Genomic DNA, 21,716 nt, shown 5'->3' with positions numbered 1-21,716 from the left:
TCACTCTTATTTACAAATAGCTCATTAATATTATTATGGACCCTTAAGGATTCGTGATTCAAATTTGGTAAACAGAAAGTATGCTTAAAAATGGAGTTTTATACACCATTATATGATACACAGCATATCTGCACTGTTAACTATTAAGAAACTTTTGGACGAAAACATTTCTAAAAACAAAAAAGTTTTATAGAGTAAGTGAACGAGCTGAACCCACACACTGTTCCCTGGATTTCAGACTATATGAAAACTGATTCCACAAAACCAGATTATTAGCAGTACACATAAGTTATGAGAAGGAATAAGATCTCACAACTTGGGTATCCCAACATAAAGATAATATTTTCAAATCTCAACAGCTACAGAATGGAACAGTATTTATACTACTGCTACCACAAGACCATATGACTGGGTCTGCCACAGAAGCAGGGGAGCTTAAAAATATCTTGTTCCCAAAGCACTAGAGCAACATACAGAACAATAAATACAGTTATATTCTTTTCCACAAAAAGATGACATTAAATCTGTATATTAATCTGCCATTTCCTGGACCTTCTTCGTAGTAGAATGCTCCAAGGGGGTCCTAGTTCCTATCTAGAACTAGGTGGGCACTAGGGCCCCCACAAAGAAGGTCCAGGAAATGGTGGATTAATATACAAATTTACGTCATCTTTTTGTGGAAAAGAGTATAACCTTTTAAAGGTGAAAAATCAGTAAGTATCACAATACTAACTGCAATGCTGAGGACAAAAAAGCCCCTTTTACATATACTATGAACTTCAGGATCATTTTAAAAAGAACAATAAAAATTAAAAGATATGCCTACTTACGGGAAGTTTTCACCACTATGTACATTGTTTGCACGCAGGAGGCCATAGAGAGAGACATGTGCAACGTCTGTTGATGAATTCAGCTCATGTTCTTTGCCTTCTCTAATCATAGTACGCTTCAGCAAACTGGAACATTTCAAAGCTAGTTCCAATGCATCCATCCAACACCTACCTGAAGATAAATATGTTTCAATACCACCTAATATTACTGTTTTTAGAATTGGCAGTTGATACTTTAGGATCTGTGTTCCAATGTCTGTACTTTTAAAGTACTGAATTATCTTGTACATTATGATTTTGTGTGTCTCAAGAGGAGGAAGGACCCTTCACTGTCTTAAAAATTAATTAAAACAGGATCTCTTATATATTCTTATTTCAGTTCTCTGTCCCATTTATCTATAGAACTTCCTGCAGACTTAGTCTCTGAGTGTTGAAATACACAGAAGTGGTACTTGAAGGTAACTGATCTTTATCAATATATAATAAGAACATAATAAGAGCCCTGTTGGATCAGTCCATCTAAGCCAGCATGCTGTCTCACACAGAGGCCAACCAATCCCTCTGGAGATCCAAAAACAGGTCTTAGAGGTCAAGGCTGATGTTGTCTCCTGGCACTGGGATTCAGAGCTTTATTGCCTCTGATCATGGAGGTTCCCTTTAGTCACCACTGCTAGTAGCCACAGATACATCTCAATCTAATTCCCTTTTAAAGCTGTCAGTGCCTGTGGCCATCACTACATTCTCTGGCAGTCAATTCCACATATTAATGTATAAAGAACTGCACAGAAGACATATATATGAAAACAGGGTTGCACTTACTTATAACTGCTGTTCATCGAGTAGTTTTCTGTGCAGACACACACTGGGACTGTGCATGTGCAGAACAGTGACAGAAAGATCTCAAGCTTCCTGTTCTATCTTGCTTCCTCACAACTTTCCCTCCCAATGGTCACATGCCTAATGACAGAGTGCCCTGCCTTCAGTTCTACCTGAATCACCACTATCTTCACAGTGAGAACTCAAGTGGCGCAGGAAGGATATGTGTTCCTGCACAGAAAACCACTCAATGAACAGAAGTTACAGGTAAGTGCAACCATGTTTTCATCCATGCGGCTTCTGTGCAGTGCCACATTGGGATTTTCCCAGGCTACATACAAAGGAAGGCAGGTAGAGTTCTCATACCAGAATGTGACCTAGTGCAGTATGCATGTACCCCTAATGAACACTGTATCCCTGCCAACCTGTAGAATTCTTTAATACAATTTACAATACATTTTGAAAAAGTTTATAATGTAGTCGTCTTTCCCTTTGTTCTCCCTGGGTGTAACACAAACAATCTCTATCTACTCTAAACTCCCTAAAGCAGCACTCTTCACACATCTAGGCTATGTAATCTTCTCAATGCTTGTGAACTTGGATTGGGGGGGGGGGGGATTGCAGTACAATATCTTGCTCCAAATGAAATTTAGAGACTACCTTTGGGAGAAAGTTCAAACCTGGTCTCAAAACTACGCTCTCTTCAAAAAACTTTAAAAAGAGTTGATCCACACAAAATGTTGCCAATTCATTCAAAAGTGATTGCCACCAAAAAGCACACTTTCACAGATAAAAAACTCACAGGTGCAGTTCCCATTGGCTCAGTGGGTTTATTCATCAATGACATTAACACAAGAGACAATGATCACTGTTGGACAATCCCCCCTTTAGAGGGATACACATTCAGCATACCCTTCAAAAACCTTTTAGACATCTCATGAGAAAACAAGAGACTTTCCCTCTATCTCTCCATGAAATGCTGACAACACTACTAAATGCACTCTCAGAAGTATCACAGAGAGCGCCGACTCTTTCAAAAATAGAAGGTTCTTGAACATATGCAGTAAACTCACAGCATTCTTACTAACCCCATTTTCTCTTAACCACTTCTGAAACCTAATCCATCTCTGGATGTATGACCTTTGAGTGCACTTCTTCCTTGAATTCACTAAGACATGAGGCACCTTGACTTCTGGTCTCGTCATGGCAAAAGTTGGTAGATCTCAAGGTCTGCTCTGGGATCTGAAGCTCCACTAAGCAGTTCAAAGGAGCCACATGCCTAACTAGATTAAGGGGAGAGCCATAGGAAGCCACATAGACTGTCAAGACTGTCTCCCTTGGCTGGGATCACACAGGAAGGGAAGTGATTCGCTGGGGTAGAGGAGTTGAGTCAGTGGCTGTCATGATCATTTCCTGCCAGAGACTTTGTCTTCCCTATGAGGAAGTCATGCACCTCTTATGAAGAAACAAAGATGAACAAAGAGCATACGAGAAGTCCAAACTTGCTGATGCTGAATCTGGCAAAAAACAAAAGATCTCTCTAAAATGTGCAGACTTATAGTTAACAAAAACTCCAAAGGAAAAATAAATAAAATGAATCTGTTTTAAAGGAGAACAAGAGCTGTTTGGTGGTTTTAAAAACAACACTTTTCTTTGTTCCCAGGAGCAGGTGGGAAAGAAATGCTAAAGAGGAAGTCTTACTGATTCATAGAGACTGAGGGACAGAAAGGACAATTTAAGCCATATGCTATTGTTAACATGGATGCTTGGTACGTAGTGACATCTAGTGGTTTGAGGTAAGGATCTATATCGGAGTTTCAAGAGTTTTCAGCCAATGTCAGAATTATGGCTATGAATCTACAAAGTCTTCAATAAGAAATGGTCTCTATAAAAGGTAAGGTACAAAATATACCTGCCACAATGGCCAAACTAATGAAGGACATTGAAGAAATAAAGAATGATCTTAAGAGAATTGGGCAATTGGAGGAGCCTGCATGGTAAAGCAAGAAATTAAAGATTTGAAAACAGGAGTTAATTCAGTTCAAATGGAATCTAAAACACATGAACAAGCTATACTTTGAAATATCAGAGAAAAGGCCTTAGGACTGAGCAAAGTTACAGAACCAGGCCCATCGAAAGAAAATATAAAGAAGCCTTCTTCCACTTTGGCCAAACTTATGACGATACAAGAAGAACAGATGGCTGCAAAGACTGAAAAAGTATACAAACTCCAAAAACCCAAAATCACAGGGATTATGGAGAGACATTGTTGACTTCTTCTATGCAAAAGATATTACAGATCTTATCATGGAGGCTCAAAAAAAATCAACGTTCAATATAGATGACAATTCTGCCCACACATCTACGTGCAAAAAAAAGTTTTTAAAAAAGTTCCCGCCCCAACACAATATAACAGCCAATCAGGACAAGGAAGAAAAGAGCCACTGAGCAGATCATGCGTTTGTGGGGAGTGTTGCATTGCTTAAAACTGCAATAGACTTCGAGGTTCTCATTAGATGCACGCTGCAGTGTGGAGTGGGGAATCCACCATAGGGGTGTCACCTAAGCTGCACTACCTTTCTTCTAGTCAGTCTATTTCTTCATACATTTTAATCCACATTTCCCATACTGTGAATATTTTGAATATCAGGAGGTGGGGGAGGGGGAAAGAGAGAAGGAGACAGAAAGATCTAGATCAGGGGTAGGGAACCTGCGGCTCTCCAGATGTTCAATTGGCCATGCTGGTAGGGGCTGATGGGAATTGTAGTTCCTGAACATCTGGAGAGCCGCAGGTTCCCTACCCCTGATCTAGATCATAAATTAAGTACTAGAAATGTAATGATGCTGCCATTAATTCTTTTTCCTTAGATCACTTTCTGGTATATTAGGATTTGTGCTTCCACCTTCCACACTCATGATTTCTAATAAACTCTGAATTCAGGAACAGGGGCTCATGATTCCTTCGACTTTTTATAAATTCAAGTACAGAATTTAGCAGAATTATGACGCCACATTTACACTATAATGTCTTCACAAATAGTTCAAAACTCTCCCATGCCTCACTCATCAGTGAAAGGAGCTTCAAAAGCACAATTATTTTAGATCGGCAACTACTTTCAAAAGACAAAAGACAACATGGAATTTACCATCTGATTCTGAAGCTGCTCGGATGATTAAGTAACTGCTGGGTAGTGGCTGGGTTATAGAGCCAACAGCTTCACCTTTAGGTCCCTTAAAATACAGACAACAAAAATTGAACTTTAGTAAGAAAAATGGACAATCCACCGAAAAAACAGGGTTCCACTTACCTGTAACTGCTGTTCTTACAGTTGTCACCTGTGCAGTTCCACATGGGTACTGTGCACATGCAGGCTGGATGAAGAGAGCACTTTTTGAATATCAAAATGCTTAGAGGTGCTCCATCCCTGTTCCCACATGGTTTTCTGCCTTTTCCAGAGTTATATAGAGGGAGCAGAGTGCCCTTCCCTCAGTTCCTCTTTGCCACTTCCAGAATGAGGTAATGATTATCAAATTGAGTTAAGAGCTCATAACACGGAAGGTTGTATGGCCACCCAATGAACAATTTGGATAAGCGCAATCCTGTTAGCATCATCATGGTACCTGTGCAGTTCCATGTGGAAGATTACAGAACAGATTTACTAGTCTGAGGAAGGCAGGGGTAAACACTTAGGTGGATAGATTGCAGGACCACACTTCCCACTGCTGTGTCCTTGTGCACATTTGTCATGCAGTGTCTTGTAAAGATGCGCGACGATGGCTTTCAAGGGTTCCCTCTGTTCAAAAACAGAATCTTTGATTCTGTTGCAATTTTCTTGTGGGAGTGCAATGGACCTAACCACAGCAAGATTGTATGCTGAGTGTTGGCTGTGGAAATTTGATGTTTGGACAGCTTTAATGCTTTCAATGTCAGCCTATGTCTGTCTTCAGGCAGGATCACTAAGCATGGGGCAATGCCAACCCAAAGAAAGAGCTGGCAGCAGACCATGATACACTGGTAATTGGTGATTCTGAAGTCAAAAGCAGATGAGGCACATCTGTATTTTTCTACCTATTGTGTCCAATTTATGGCTCTATCAACAGTGGCTGAAGGTTGAGTACATTTTCCACCCTTGGATGTAGTCTGTTACTCGGGAGTTGGAAGCAGGTTGTTGGAAGAGGTTCTGTATTGATTCTCAGTACATTTAGTGGAAGGTGTCACTAATGCTGGGCACAGCCAAAGACCTGTAATAACCTCAAGAAGATCTTCCATGAGATCTGAAAAGAACGTCATTAAATATTTTGCCAGTTAATGTACCAGAAGTGCAAAACGAGTTGTTGAAGTGTATGGTGACTGCAGCCAGAGTCACATTTGCAGTAAGTTGGAAAGCAGAGCAACCTCCAGATCTTAGAGAATGGATAAGCACTGGGGTGCTGTATGGCCATGTTCTAGCAGCATTCTCTCCTGACGTTTCGCCTGCATCTGAAGATGCCAGCCACAGATGCAGGCGAACGTCAGGAGAGAATGCTGCTAGAACACGGCCATACAGCCCGGAAACCACACAGCACCCCAGTGATTCCGGCCATGAAAGCCTTCAACAATACAATGGATAAACAAACTAACAGAATATGCAACAATGGCAATGCTAACATCTTTGATACATAACAGATAACCTTGGTCTTTCCATACAGCAAATCTAAAGCGGGTTGTAGCGGGATAAATTAACCCCTCCTCACCCTAGGCCATTTGCATGGCTGGCTGTCCCATAGGCAGCCAGCCCATTGGCCAGGGTGCACACCTTTGCACAGAGGCACAGGTTTTTTTTAAATTTACCTTCCACCAATGTGTAGCTTCGCAGGCAGTCACGAATGAACTCCCACAGCCATAATACACCCCTCTGTGTCTGAAGGGCTCCACAGATGTGATCCAGGATATATCTTTTAAAAAGGAAAGCACACCGGACTAAAGTGCCTCCTATCTGGCCGTTCACTTGGTTGAGGCTGCGAGGCATGTTACAACCAAAGAATTGCGCACAGTGAGATTCATGAAAAATCTGGATTGGAGGGGGGATGTGGAGCGGACTCGTGTTAGGAGCGGGATCCATGTGAAGTTCCCTCCCAACCTGGGTTTTATCCTTTCCTTAACCCGTGTTTATCGGCCCGTGTGGAAAGGGTCCTAGAAAGAAATGAATTTCTTTTTGGACTATGTAGTGACATGAAAATGTTAAACAGAAACTTTAATGATGTAAGTTTTAGATGTTGACAGATTTAAGTAACCTCCATGCACTTTTTCTGTAACAATGCTTTCATTTCATTCTTTATTTCAAAAAGACCTTCTGTGACTGGGAACATTACAGAATTTTATTAACAGGTTCCCTGGTACTGAGTACTGGATCTGATGCCCTTGGGGTGAACGAAACATGGCTTTTAGGCAGTCTTACTAGTCAGATACTCATTACTTACTAGTCAGATACTACTCATTACAGCTACAAAGATCTTTGCTGTGAGAAATACACAGATAGTTCCTGCTATGATGTTTTCTGGGAAAGATTCAGAAGCATAATCAAGGTTCCCTCTGCTCAAAACCAGAATCAAAGCCACTGAACTCCCTTAGGGTGTTAATCTCTTAATAGTATTCCTGTGGAAGATCTGGAACATCCATGTGTTCACTTCTGCTTGGTCAGCACCCAGAGGAACATATGGATCCCAGTCTCGGTCACAATAATCAAAGTGGAAAACTTGACACAGAGATCAAGACAACAACAAATATAATTATGTTGGAAGCAACTAGGAAGGTGGTTCCAAACAAGTGAGATGAGGGGGGGTTGATGACATGGAATGGATGGTTCCAAGTCCTACACATCATCCTCCACAACAGACTAGAACAGTGGGTGACCTGGTGGAGAAAGCATTCTTGGAACAGATATCAACTCTCTGAATGGATCCACAGAGGTTTGATAGGGAGCTAGGACTTATGACGAGAGGTGGATGATAGCTTTAATTTAGGAAGCTTCTCCAAATGCTTAGGCTGAACCTTCTTCAGCCATAGTCCTGAGCTTTGCACTGGGGATGTTCCAACTGAGCTCATGGGTTTTCCTGTGCGTTTATTCAAATCCAGAACAGTAAGTTTTGGTTTCAGAACTGAAGGTGTTCAGATCCTTCTATCAGTAGCAGAAGACAATGTGGCGCTCAGACCATTGTCGCAAGTGGTACCAGATAGAGCCTTTCCCCAAAGTGCCATTTTTAGGCAGAAACCTTGGTCATGCCCTGCCTTCAGGGTGAACTGGTGACAAATGGAACAAGGTGATAAACCATGTTCCTCAATGAGGCAAGGGACTCATTGAGGATGGTTGTTCAAATGAAGGACTTTTGATCCACTGTACTTGCATTCTTTAAAAATAGCTTTTTATGCCATTCTGTAGGATACTGGCTCTAAATAGGTTGACAGGGTAGGCTGATCAGCTGTGGTTGCTGTCAAAAAAAAAGATGCAGCTTCTTTGAACAGACCTCTCTCAGATGTGGCAGAGAGAAAACCAGGGGAAAGGTACTCCCACGTATCATGCTGGAAAACATGGGAAGCAGCATGGGGGAGGGGGACAAAGCATCTCCAAGTGTTTTGAGCTTCAAAAAATCTTCTCTGCGGCAGGCCTGCACATGAGCAATACCATGATGATGAACAAACATTTATTTAGTCCTTTTGAAGCAAGGTACTTTAATATAACACCTCAATGTGCTTTGATTTATCCATAAAATCTTAAGCTCAGCACTGTGCAACAGGGAATCTAGAAAAAAAATCAGGAGACCTAATAGATCATTACAATGTTATAACACTATAGCTATTTAGCTGCTGTTGAATTTTTAAAAAACCCAATGTGTGGAGGAGGAAATAGCAGGTATGGGGGAACACAGCTGGGAAAGTGGTGCCTAAGTGGGTGGTACCTTTTGAAGCCCAGCATGCCTTTCATATGGAAGGCAAACATGCTTCAGCTGAGTACTGTCAGGAAATATTGGATCAAGGACAGTTTGAAAAAAACACAGAGAAACCATAGAAAAACCAAAAACAGACAATGGATGAGCAATGATGCTGAGAAGAACTTGTATAATCAGCAGCAGCTCAGACTCTACAATGGAGCAAAAAGCCTGCATGGCAGTCCTGTAGGAGTCACTGCCTGAATGGATTGGCACAAAAACATTTTTCACAAGAATAATTGAGCACCCTCATTTGGGAAGAAATAAACAAACCAGAAGAATCTGAGACAGGCACTCAAGAGAATGAAGGTCTTCATATTGATGTTTTGGGGTTTTTATTCCACTTATGCCAAATGTGAACTGGAACATCTTTTGCTTGTGGAACATCAATATTGCCCAGACAACTTTTATACAGGCATTTATATGTATTTGTTATAAAACTTCAAGTTCAGTATACCTAACCTCAAGATAGATTTTTAACAATTAAATGCAAGTGCTGTGCTTTCTGCTAGCTTTGTCTCACCACCTCTCAGGAGTTAAGTAGGGTTGGACCTGTTTAGTATTTGGGTGGGAGACAACCAAAGAATTCCAGGGTTGCTACGCAGAGAAAACCAATGGCAAACCACCTGTTAGCCTCTTGAATGCAACTTGACAGCACTTCACCCACACACTCTTTATTCACATTATTTTTCTTAACACTGCCATTGCGATAAAAATGCCATATCATTGCATGTATTTTTTAATAAGATGCTAAATGTAATGTTGTACCAAAGGCTAAGCATACCAATATCAAACAATGTCATATCACAAGCATCTGTTTTTCAAAGTCAAAATGTGCATAATATAAGTACTTTTACATTTCCAATAAAGTGTAGACAGTATTCACACGAAATCCTGGAGAAGGCAGAATACATTCATACCTGAGTGTCAAAACAATTAAACACTGAATTTTATCAATTATAACAGACACTGAAATGTCAGGAAATCATTAAGTTTAGCAAAAAGCAAAACAAAATGAAAACACCTAACTTCAGCATCTGAATATACTTTGATATCTTCAGTATTTAACCATGGAGAAAGGTTTAGAGTGCATTTGGTACAACATTACATTTAGCATCAACTGCATTAAAAATACACATTCACTTACTTTAACAGCCCAGATGGATTGTTCCAAAGGATGGAAAAGTTTGAAACAAAACCCATCCTTTTTCGAAGGCCGTTCAATGAGTTCACAAGCATTCAGAAGTACTGTTCCTACCCATTGGCCATTTTTAGGGGTTTTATAAATGAGCAATACCCCAGGTTTCAACACACACCAAAGTTTGGTCCAGCTTTTCAGTGTACCACGAATCTTTTTAAAAAAGAAAAAAGAGAAAAAAGTTTGTTACTTAGCATTATTTAATATTATAGTTCCATTCCACTGCTTTTTGTTCTCAAGCAAAGCAAATTAGTTTTAAAATATAAACAACAATGTTAATTTCATTGTGGAAAAGATATTTCTAAATACCCAAAGATCCCAAAATGTTAACCACCTCTCAAACTTCACTCAATTTAGGCAGGTAGAGTCCAAGCAGTAGCATCCCAAGCATCATGTTAGAGTTGATTAACAGTTCTGTAGCATACAACAGACATTGTCTGTTGACTCCACTCTACTTTTATATTTTCTTACTGGAGGTATGTGTAATGCCACTAACAAAAACACTTATTCAAAGCTCCTAAAATTTTATGCCATTGCAGTTAAGCAGGAAAGGGGATATCTGCAAAAAGGGAACCTGGGCTAAGTTGTTACTGAATTGACATTAACAGTCTTCAATTTGCAATTACTAGTGGAGCAGCTTGCAATTTACAACACATCTAGTACAAATTGATCCCCAACCTAGACAGATGTAGTCACAGCCACCACAAACAAAGCAACAGATAGGTTCTCTATGATTCAAGAGCAGAACTTCTAAGATATAATTAACTTGACAGTCTCTATTCAGCATCCAAGTAGGATTTTAATTGTTTTCTACTCTGGAAGATATAATACAAACACTACATGCAATTATGACTCTAACCTTCAACCAGTCAGCCATTACAATAACTGATGGGTCTGTAATTGTGCTAAGTAATTCTTTTGTAGCTCTTTTCTTCTCTTCCCTGTAATTTTTCTTTTGAACCTGCAAGGGGTAAAAATAAAGGGTTAAAATAAAGTGATAGGATGCAGTTTTGAATCAACAAATGAAATGTTTACAAAAACAAAAGTAAAAAAAATCAAAACTACAAGATGCTTAGTACATTGCAAGATAAGCAGGATGATTGTGTAATGTAAATATTGTCATTAAAGTATTCTTTTCTGATTTAATCCACTGGCTACACAGATATAAAAGGTTTCTCTTATGGGTTAACAACATCCCTTACCAAGAATGAAGGAAAAGACTGAAATATTGTATGGGAGATATAAATTAACTAAGATTAGTGAAGAAGTGTAGCTTTCCAAATTTCATGTCTATGAGATTTGGATGCCTGCATGTTCCTATACCAACACAAGATTAGTATATGTACAAATTTTACTTACTTAGCACACCTAATTTATAATATGGCATACTGCTTTTAAAGTATATCTTATATTATCAGTCTCACAGAAGTTTTAGCTAAAAATATGCCTTCTCTTTTTTTCAGACAAGTTTTAAAAGATTTGTATATCCTACTTCAATAAAAGCAGAGATCCAACATGAAGACACATAGGGCTAATTAACACATTTATTTAAAGGTTTATAGAAGAGTTTATTTTCATGATGGTAGGCTGTTTCAGTGCAAGTCCCCACTGCTCATCACTAGTGGTAATGCCATATGTACCTCTGCTTTCTCTGTGGCAGAGCTCACAGTGAAATGGTAAACTTATGTCTGGCATGTATCACTTCAAATGACCAAAAATTCCACCACACAAAAACAGTGTAATCCACTTTTGGGTATAAATACTCAGTGAGAGGTAGGATAGTATGACAACAATAAATTGCATGTCTTCCACACCAGCACTAATGGACAACATTCTGATAGAAAAATACAGTGTATCCTAAAGAAGTAACATGTCTGTTAAATCTTTTCCACTAGGAATTATGACATTAGTTGAAATAGTGGCATATCTTGCAACATCCCAGTGGGTTATATGCTTTCAGTCTTGATCTTGTTTGATTCCCTCCAAAACTACAATCCGCATCTCAAATAGCATTTGTCCATATGGGTCCTACAATTCCTTTTTGAATACTGAAGAAACTTCACCGTCCCCCTTCCACCAAAAGAAAAGCTAATAGGATTCAAACTGCTGTTTCTTTAAAGATCTAATCTTCCTCATATTTACTTTCACAGTGTACTGAAAGGTGAAATACTGAGTAGTTATGAATTGGAAGACTCAATGAAACGTTGCCTCGGAAAGAAACTTACCTTGAGGGACTCCTTCTTTGTAAGTTTGATTGTAGAAGAGGAAGAGGTGGTAGAGGTTGCAGTTTCTTTCTCAGAGCCATTGTAAAGCTTAGATTCTGACTAAAAGAAATATATGGGAAAAAAGAAATAAGTGAATACTCAAGTTCGAAGGCTGCTTCTCTCTATACCCTTCACACTGCGTAAATGTAATTTCAACTGATCAAGACAAATTGGAAGCACCTTCTAAACAAAAGGAGGATGGATGGTTTGTTTTAACATATGATAGTCTGAAATGTAGGGAGTGCAAATTTTGAGAAAACACAGTCAATTGGATGTACAGATGTAAACAGAAATTGCTTTTCTGCTCACTGGTGCAAGAGAACTTACCCCTTGCCCCATCAAGACAAATTCAAGGCTTCTCCAAACTAATTTCATATCTTATCCCTGAGCATGGTATACTGCTGTTATTCAAAACCACCAAACTTCTAAATATCCATGCTCAACCCACAAAGACATCTGAAACCTACATTTTTTAAAAAGTTATTAAAACCCAAACTTTCATTTATAGCTAGGCAATGTACTGCTGTGAAAGTTCATGCTTTTTATTGATTCTGTCTTGAAAGTTCTAAAAACAAGATTTCATTACATCTACTGCTCAATAGGTGGAAAAAAACTAGATGAAAGACAGATGAACTCTGTAAAGTTGCAGAACTATTATAGAAGTCTATCATTTACCACCGGTTGATACTGTAGCTAAGTTAAGTCACTAGGAATTCCTTAGTACGCATCTGCTACTGACTATAAATAAACTCTGGATCAGTTACAAAGTATTTGTTTATCTGTGTACCAAAACACAAGTTTCCCTAGCAAGACGGGCTTAATAGCAAGACTTATGTGAACCAACAAAGTCTGATAAATGAACTGAAGGCTAATAGTTTCTCAGACCCACCATACAGATGTAAGTTTTCAAACAGACCTCCTTTGTTTTTTCAGCAAAAGATTATAGTATGAAATTAGCACACACAAAGTCCCTTTACAGGTACATTCAGGTTTCATTTTTTTTCCTCAAGAAAAGTACACATAGCTGGTGATGCGTCAAAAGTTAGACATCTCAATATTCGTTTCCAGTACAGGACTGAGATATGGACAATGTTGAATTTTCTATGTGAAGCAAGCATCACTGTGCATACAGATGTTCCTGCCTGATTTTCAAGATGATGGTTGAACCTGATATACATCAGATAAATAATCCAATAAGCCTCACACATCTTCAAATGAAGCATAATAAATGGCAACCCCATAGCGATTTAAAATCTGCTATATCCTAAAAAATGCTGAGTGAGTCATCCAACAGTTTTGCTTAATACAGAACAGAATTTACTGGAGACTCACCTACATTCATGAAACCCTTCTCATAATCAAAAGCTTTTAAACAAAATAATTTAATATTAATTTATAATAAAAACATCAAGTTCTGTGACAACCTAGGAAATACATGCAGAGGATACCCCCCTTGAAGTGATTAAATGTCCTAAAACTACAGAATATTTGCTACTTACACTTCCTCATTCCCCTCAGTGTCACTTGAGGTTACTATCATGGTTTCATGAATGGAAGTCTAGGCAATGGGTAAAAAGGGTTGTAAGGTCATGCCACAAATAGGACTTGGCTTCTTTTCACAACATAATACTATTAGGTAGTACTGGACTGAGAAACAGCATATTGAAGATTAACTGTTAAAAAATTTTTTTAAAGTTAAATTGCAAACCATGTCTTTTTCCTTAACAGACATAGCGAAAGCTAAAGAAAACTGTATATTGTCAAACACACATTGAAACAGTCTGAGAACTCTTGAAAAGATATATTAATGTATTAAGGCAGACAGCAAGGTAAATGCAGCAAACTACCACGCTTTTTAGAGGCTCATTGTGCAGATGCACTTACCTTGCTTTTTGACATAGACTGAGTGGAATCATCTTTACTCTGCGATGTGTCATCTTTTCCTTTGTCAAAACCTTCAAGAGAAATTGAGATGGCTGCAATAAATCAGTGGACTCCATGCAACCCGAAATATATGAAATATATTCGCTCCTAATTCTCACTATATTATTTGTATACCAATTAGAATATTACAATATTTTTACAGTAGAAAAATATTGTTCAAAATTATGTTTCAGGGTGAGAAAGTGTTTGTTCCCAAATCTTGTACTCACAGCTCATTCTTGAAAGCAAACAAACATAAAGCCTTTCACTGCTTTAATTAGGTCTTAACTTTTAATCCTTTTCTTTCTGTGCTTTAGGAAATTTAGAAAGGTTAAAATTCTTCATTTAAAGTCCTCTCTAATCCATTTACAACCAGCAGATAGCACAACAAAGCATTGAAGTATTTAGATAGGATCAAATAAATATGGAATAATAATTGAAGTAAGTTTATTTTCAAGAAATGAAGTCACTTGAAATTCAAGATACAAAAGAAGTAAGGCATTTTAAAGTGTAAAGACAAAAAACCTATAATGGCATCAAGGGGACAATGTACAGGCACATTTATGCAGTTTTCAAAAGTCCTCGAACTCTTTTCAAAGATAAGTATGACGTGATTATTGGACCACCAGCAGCTTGGAACAGCTACAGCAAAGCACTATCTTCTTAGGTGACAAAAAAAAGGGGTGGTCCCAGATGACAGCTTGGAAAAACTACTAACCCATCCAGATTGGGCAACAACATGTTCACGCATCACTATGAACACAAGGACTGTGAATAGAGATGACTACAGTTAATTCTTGATCCTCCTTCCCCTCAGACTGCTGTTCCAAATGAAATCTGATCTACAGATAGAAGTACAAAGATCCACACTTCTAGTTTTGTATCACTTCAGTCTAACAAGATTAGAAGAAAAAAACCTCAGTGTTTATAGCCCCACACATGTGTACTTCGGCAATCCTGCAATCATGCAGACTCAGGTGTTACTATGGAAATAAAGATACTGAAACACCCTCTAAACTAACTGTTTATGATAAACCCTTTTTAATTATTTTTTATTTATTTATTTTTGAGTTTTTTATACCGCCCTACCCCCGAAGGGTTCTGGGAGGTGAACAACAGATTAAAACAAGATACAATTAAAACCATTTAAAAGAGAACAATCAGCATATAAAAACAGCGTCCGTAACAAATTCTTATTAAAACCCTCTCAAAAATGAGGGGAGGGGGTCCCATAGGTGGTAAGGGAACTCAGCACAGGGAACTAAAGTAGAGGGAGGGGGAAGGGGAGGGGGAGGGAAAAGGAAAAGGGGGGCACATCAGCGGCCGGACACTCCAAAAGCCCAGTGGAACAACTTCGTCCTACAGGCCCTGCGGACATCACTGAGGTCCCGCAGGGCCCGGACAGCTAGAGGTAGAGTGTTCCACCAGGCAGGGGCCAGGGCTGTAAAAGTCCTGGCCCGAGTGGAGGCCAGCCGCATCATGGAGGGGCCGGGGAACAGCAGTAAATTGGCCTCTGCTGAGCGCAGAGGCCTAGAAGGGACATATGGGGTAATGCGGTCCCGAAGGTACGAGGGTCCCAGACCGCATAAGGCCTTGAAGGTCAATACCCATACCTTGAAGATGATCCGGAATTCAACTGGGAGCCAGTGCAGGCGACGCAACACAGGTTGGATGTGATCACGAAAGGCGCCCTCTGTGAGTAGATGAGCCGCCGCATGTTGGACCAGCTGTAACTTCCGGATCAAACGCAAGGGTAGACCCGCATAGAGCGAGTTACAATAGTCCAACCTGCATGGATCACCGTGGCCAGGTCAGTGCGGGAGAGGAAGGGAGCCAGTCGCCGGGCCTGACGGAGATAGAAGAATGCAGCCCGGGTTGTATGGGCCACCTGGGTCTCCACTGAAAGAGACGAATCCAGGTGGACCCCCAGGCTGCAAACGGAGGAGGTCGGCGCCAATGAGACCCCCTCCCACACTGGCAGCTGGAAATTCTCAACCTCACCCCCATGGCCAAGCCAAAGGATCTCTGTCTTTGATGGATAAAGTTTTTACCTGCTCTGCTGCAACCAACCAGTTACCGCCTCCAAACAATGCTGTAGAGCTGCAGGAGCAGCGGCCGTTCACCCCTCCATCAACAGAATGAGCTGAGTGTCATCAGCATATTGATGGCATATCAGCCCAAAGCTCTGTCCCAGCTGAGCAAGGGGTCACATATAGATGTTAAATAATAGCGGGGACAGTAGCGTCCCCTGAGGCACACCGCAACAAAGCGGATACCTCTGGGAGGCCTGGTCCCCGCACCACACTTGCTGACTCCGGTCCCGGAGGAACGAGACAATCCATTGAAGGACGGTGCCCCGTACCCCGGAAACGGCCAGGCGGTGGGTCAAAAGACCGTGGTCGACCATATCAAACGCTGCGGTCAGATCTAGCAATACCAACAGCGCCGATCCGCCTCAGTCAAGCTGTATACGGAGCGTGTCTGTGACAGCGACGAGAACCGTCTCTGTTCCATGCCCAGCACAGAAGCCAGACTGGAAGGGATTGAAGGCCGATGCGTCATCCAGAAAACCCTGAAGCTGCTCCAACACCACTCTCTCAATTACCTTCCCCAGGAACGAAAGATTCGACACGGGGCGGTAATTGGCTGGATCTCTAGGATCTAACGATGGTCTTTTCAAGAGTGGGCAGACCACTGCCTCCTTCAACCCACCCGGAAAGACTCCTTGCTCAAGAGAGCCATTGATGATGTTCAACAGGTGGAGTCGTAACTCCTCCCGGCAAGTTTTTATAAGCCAGGAGGGGCACGGATCCAGAGAACAGGTAGTAGGTCTAACAGCAGCCAAGGCTCTGCCAACAGTGGCTTCAGAGAGCAGGGAAAACTGGGCCAAACAAGGGCCTAAAAACGGCAAGGGAGCCTCCAGTTCACTAATTGTAGACAAAGTGGAGGGAAGGTCCCGGTGGAGCAACGTGATTTTGTCTGCAAAAAAGCTCATAAATACCTCAGGACTGACAGCCAATTGAGAATTTGCCGAATCCTCCGATAAGGAGGTTAGAGATTGAATCACTCGGAACAATTGTGCCAGGCGAGAGCTAGCAGATGCAAGAGAAGAGGAGAAGAACGCCCTCTTCGCCTCCTTCATTGCCATCTCATAGGTTTTCATAAACGTCCTATAAGATGTTCGCACGGCTTCGTCGTGAGATTTCCTCCACACTCACTCTAGACGTCTGAGGCCCCGCTTCATATGGCAGAGCTCCGCAGTATACCACGGGGCTCTCCGGGAGTGGGGATGCAGAGGACGTCGGAGGGCAACAACATCGATGGCATCGGAGAGCCGGAGATTCCAATCCTCCACCTGCTCATCGAGTGTGCCGGCAGGTTCAGGATCCCGCAGAGCATTCAGGAAACCAATCGGATCCATAAGTCTCCGTGGGCGGGCATAAATCAGCCCGTCGCCTAGACAGGGTTGGTGCAGCAAGTCCATCTGGACCTTCAGGGCGTAATGGTCGGACCATGGCACTCTATCAATAGAGGATACAACCAGATCAACCCCCGACCCGAAGACCAGATCCAGCGTGTGGCCGGCCTCATGAGTGGGGCCAGAACTTACTAAGGAGAGGCCTAGCGTTGCCATGGATGACAATAGGTCTGCGGCCGCTGTACAAGAGGCGGTATCGACATGGATGTTGAAGTCACCCAGTACTATAAGTCAGGGGAACAACAACGCCCAGTCAGCCACCACCTCCAGCAGCCGTGGCAGGCCGTCCCCAGGTGCGCTAGGCGACCGGTACACCTGTAGGACAACCAACCTCTCCAAGGCCAACCACTCTAGGCTGACACACTCTAAGCCAGTGATCTGCGAGACAGGGACAGCCCTAAAGGGAATAGACTCATGGATGAACATTGCCACTCTGCCCCCCCGGCCCTAAGTTCGAGACTGGTGGAGGCACGCGAAACCTGGTGGCGCGACCTCGCCCAAAGCGGCGGTCTCGCCTTCACGCACCCAGGTTTCGGTGACACAAGCCAGGTCCATCTGCTGGTCTCTGAGATAGTCACGGAGGACTGTGATCTTATTATTGATGGACCTGGCATTTATCAACACCAGCGACGAAGCAGGGCGCCTCTGAACCCAACCACCCTTGTTCCTTGGGATGTGACGGAGGTCAGAAGGTGAGCGAGCATATCCATATCTCGTCCATCGTCTATCATAAGGCCACCGCCTACTGTCATATTTAGCCCATCCCATTAACACTGGAATCCCCAGCCCTTTAGGTGGTGCCCCCATATCTCTGTTGTCTCCCCTCTCTCGAGTAGCCCAGCTAGAAAACTCCACCTCATGTGGATCTAAACTTATCACTACTTACAACTAATCAAAATTGGGACTAATACTAAACTACCTTAATTCTAATCTATAACAGCTAAAAAACTACTATTGTCACACAGTTATAGACAGGTAAAAAGATATACACAGAAGCCAAAGGAGAGGAGGGTCACGAGATCTCCAGAAGTTGGTCAAAACAGCTCCCAATGTTCTCACTATGGGTCGCTGTAGATGTAACTAATAGCTGTTAAATGGAGATTAAATAAAAATTAACAGTGGCTAAGCACCTGGGATACATAGGAGTCTATGGAGGCCAGAGGAGGGCGCTAGTTGACAATAGAGCCCCCATCAACAGCTCCCTGCAGGATTTGTGTCTGGTTGCGTTCTTCAGTAGGCCTGATGATAAGAGTGAAACATAAGCGGCAAACCTGGGGCTCACACCACCCAGGTCGCCCACTCGTGAACAAAACTGCGTATTTACTCCCCAAAAACACAGTCCGCACGGCTCTCTCACAGCCGGCTCATCCCGGTCAAACCAGGCTACAGTCTTGTTGGTCACAGAAAGTTCGTTCTTATTTGGCCACTCCGTCAGTTCCACAGCCAGCCACCACTGCCCACACCATTCCAGGCAAGCAAACCCCTGTCTCGTCTCACGCTCACGCGCCTCCAATCCACACCGAGTCCACGTTTGCAGGGTGGACAGGCGCGTCACGGGCACGGTCTCTGCAGCCCTGGGGCTGCCTGCAGGGCCGATGGCTCCCCCGTTACTTGTGGCGGGCTCCAACTCAACTGCCACGCCCAGTTTTTGCTTCTCGCGGAGCTCCTGAGGTGGTAAGATCCCGGCTGGAGGATGGAAGATAGAAGGGGGTCTCTGCCACCGACCCCTGATGCTACAGCCAGGCTGGAGAGCGAAAGGGGGTCTCTGCCACCGACCCCCAATATTTCAACCGCTGGGCTTCTCCAACTTCAGGTGCCACACCCAACTCTCTTCGGCCGCAGAACTCCCGGCCCAACGTTCTTCGGCCGCAGGGCTCCCGGCCCGGTGCAGGGCTCTTGGCACAGGGCTCTCAACACAGGGCTCTCGGTGCAGGGCTCTCGGCGCAGGGCTCTCGGCTCTCCCGGGATTCCCGGCTCCCAGCCTAGCGCAATCCAAACTGGGACAATGGAGGGGGTCTCTGCCACCGGCCCCCGACCATACGACCACCAAGCCCCGTCACCAATCACCAGCCCATCAAATCCAAAAGAGTGGGCGTAGCAGATAGAACAGGAGCCTCCACAAAAACAAGGGCGAGGAGGGCGAGGGAGGCGAGGAAAACACGATGTAAGCACAGGAGAAACAAGGTACTTCATGCCGCTGCTGCCGCGTTCCGTTTTATCCCCAGTCCGACCAGTCTTTTTGCCCAACTAAACTTCTAACTCTCAGAGAAGAAACATATAAGTAGTGAGAATAGATAAAACTCACTCTGCAGGCTAAAAAATTTGGGAGGAATTTAAATTACATCCAGTTGTGGCGGAGCTCTGCTGTTGAGCATCCGCTGCGGACGCCATTTTACTCATTTTAAAGTTTTATTTGACACATAAAGGGCTGTTTTGTTCCTGTTACGCAGAAAAGTGCAATTGTGCTCCCCTTCAACACAAAAGCAAGGGGAGGGCAATTCCTATAAAATGAGTGCTTTGCTCTGAAACTGGTTTTTAAGGTTTTTTAAAATTTTGGTTTTCAGTACACAAAGGTGTATTGAAAGCTATTTCTATTCTGCCCAGTCGCTTTGGGGAAACTGAGTAGAATGTTCTCTTCTTAGGTCCTACTCCTTGAAATTCTACCAAAATCCAATGGCAGTAAAGAGAGCATTACTTTCAATTCGGGTGAAGCAAAAAAATTGTTCAGATTTAGCTGTGAACCAACCAATATTTTGTAATACACCAAAAGGGAGGACTTTCTTAAAACTAATCAGTAAACATATGCTAATAATAGTTTTCCTTTCCTCAAGCAAAAGAAGCTTACACTGGTTAATTAAATTTTTGTACAGAAACAATATCAACATGTTCAGTGGAAGGTAGTTATGTCAGCCAGACTAATATGTTTCAACACAGAAATCATGCTACAAGTATGGAAAATTTGAAAACCTTCAGGATAACTAAGCAATTTAAAAAAATCATATGGAATACCACAATATCATTTTTAATGCCAAGGTTTAACCTCTGCAGCCATAGTTCCATAATCCTTCACACATGAATAGAGCTATCAAACTCCCTGCATATGCATATGAAAGGTAAGTACACACATCCAAACCTTCACTTCCTGCTCCTGCTGCAGCAGTTTTCCAAGCCAAAAAATTATCCACCCTTCACTGAAAAAGAAAACTATCTCCTCGACATAGGGAACTGATGCAGTAGAAAAATCAGGCAAAGCCTCAGGGGAATGTGCAATTCTTCCCACAACAAGCATGTGGTTGCTTTGAAATTACCCAAGACAATGTACAACCAACCAGTCTTGCATACATATACTCATCAGCATAAGTTAGTTCAAAGATGTTAGTTCACTGGGATGCTGTGTGGTTTCTGGGCTGTATGGCCGTGTTCTAGCAGCATTCTCTCCTGACATTTTGCCTGCATCTGTGGCTGGCATCTTCAGAGGAACTGAAGATGCCAGCCACAGATGCAGGCAAAATGTCAGAAGAGAATGCTACTAGAACACGGCTAAACTATAATTTCTTAGCTTTGTTTTCTTTTGCAAAAGGACATTAAGCATTTCTAAAATATTTGTTTTTACTATGGTACAATAAATGAAAAAACATACACATACAAAGAAGCTTAGAATCTTTGTTTTTGTTAGGTACGATTTTTGCAGAAAATTAATGTTCGAACATTCATGACATAAAATATAAATGGCATCCAAAGATTTCCTAAAATTTAGCCACCCTAAAATGAATACCCTACTTATTAGAGAAGACATTACAGAAGAAGAAGTTACACAGTTCACATATTATTTTTCTAAATTCAGTAGTTTCATAATTTCCTAGTCAAGTCACGTGCTGAAGTGAGTTAAATGAGACCATTTAAATTTTGGTTCCATTCTAGTTTAACTCGGGTATCATTTGATTCAAGTTCAGGCAACTAATGATGAGGTTCTAATTTGTAGCAAATAATTTGTTTCCACATTTTGACACTAATTTTAATATATGATTAATGTACTGTGACAATTCTTCAGCCCTGAATAGTTAAGAGTGTGTTTGTGTAAATCTGGTCAAGTCACAGCTGACTTAGGGCAACCCCACAGGATTGTCAAGGCAACAAATGTTCAGAGGTGGTCTACAATTTAATTTGCCACTTCTTTATTACTCCCTTCACCTTTCCCTATACTCCAGTGATTTGGAAACCATAGCAAGGCATACACTTGG

The 21,716-nt window shown here is 41.9% G+C and overlaps 1 protein-coding gene across 4 annotated transcripts in view; it reads right to left on the bottom strand.

The window, feature by feature from the left end:
* OSBPL8 (oxysterol binding protein like 8) overlaps positions 1 to 21,716 on the bottom strand; it is a 109,855-nt gene that overhangs the window by 29,310 nt on the left and 58,829 nt on the right. For all 4 annotated transcript variants that reach the window (XM_048499951.1, XM_048499950.1, XM_048499953.1 and 1 more), the window contains 6 exons: positions 13,959 to 14,029; positions 12,036 to 12,134; positions 10,670 to 10,771; positions 9,760 to 9,963; positions 4,793 to 4,877; positions 831 to 1,002 (listed from right to left, as the gene is read on the bottom strand). In XM_048499951.1, coding sequence (XP_048355908.1) covers positions 831 to 1,002; positions 4,793 to 4,877; positions 9,760 to 9,963; positions 10,670 to 10,771; positions 12,036 to 12,134; positions 13,959 to 14,029 — 733 coding nt within the window. The remainder of the gene's footprint in view (positions 1 to 830; positions 1,003 to 4,792; positions 4,878 to 9,759; positions 9,964 to 10,669; positions 10,772 to 12,035; positions 12,135 to 13,958; positions 14,030 to 21,716) is intronic.

This window comes from Sphaerodactylus townsendi, linkage group LG06 (genome assembly GCF_021028975.2).
Source record: "Sphaerodactylus townsendi isolate TG3544 linkage group LG06, MPM_Stown_v2.3, whole genome shotgun sequence".
Taxonomy (NCBI): Eukaryota; Metazoa; Chordata; class Lepidosauria; order Squamata; family Sphaerodactylidae; genus Sphaerodactylus; species Sphaerodactylus townsendi.
The sequence above is the reverse complement of the archived record's forward strand: the minus strand, read 5'-3'. Positions and strand labels throughout refer to the sequence as shown.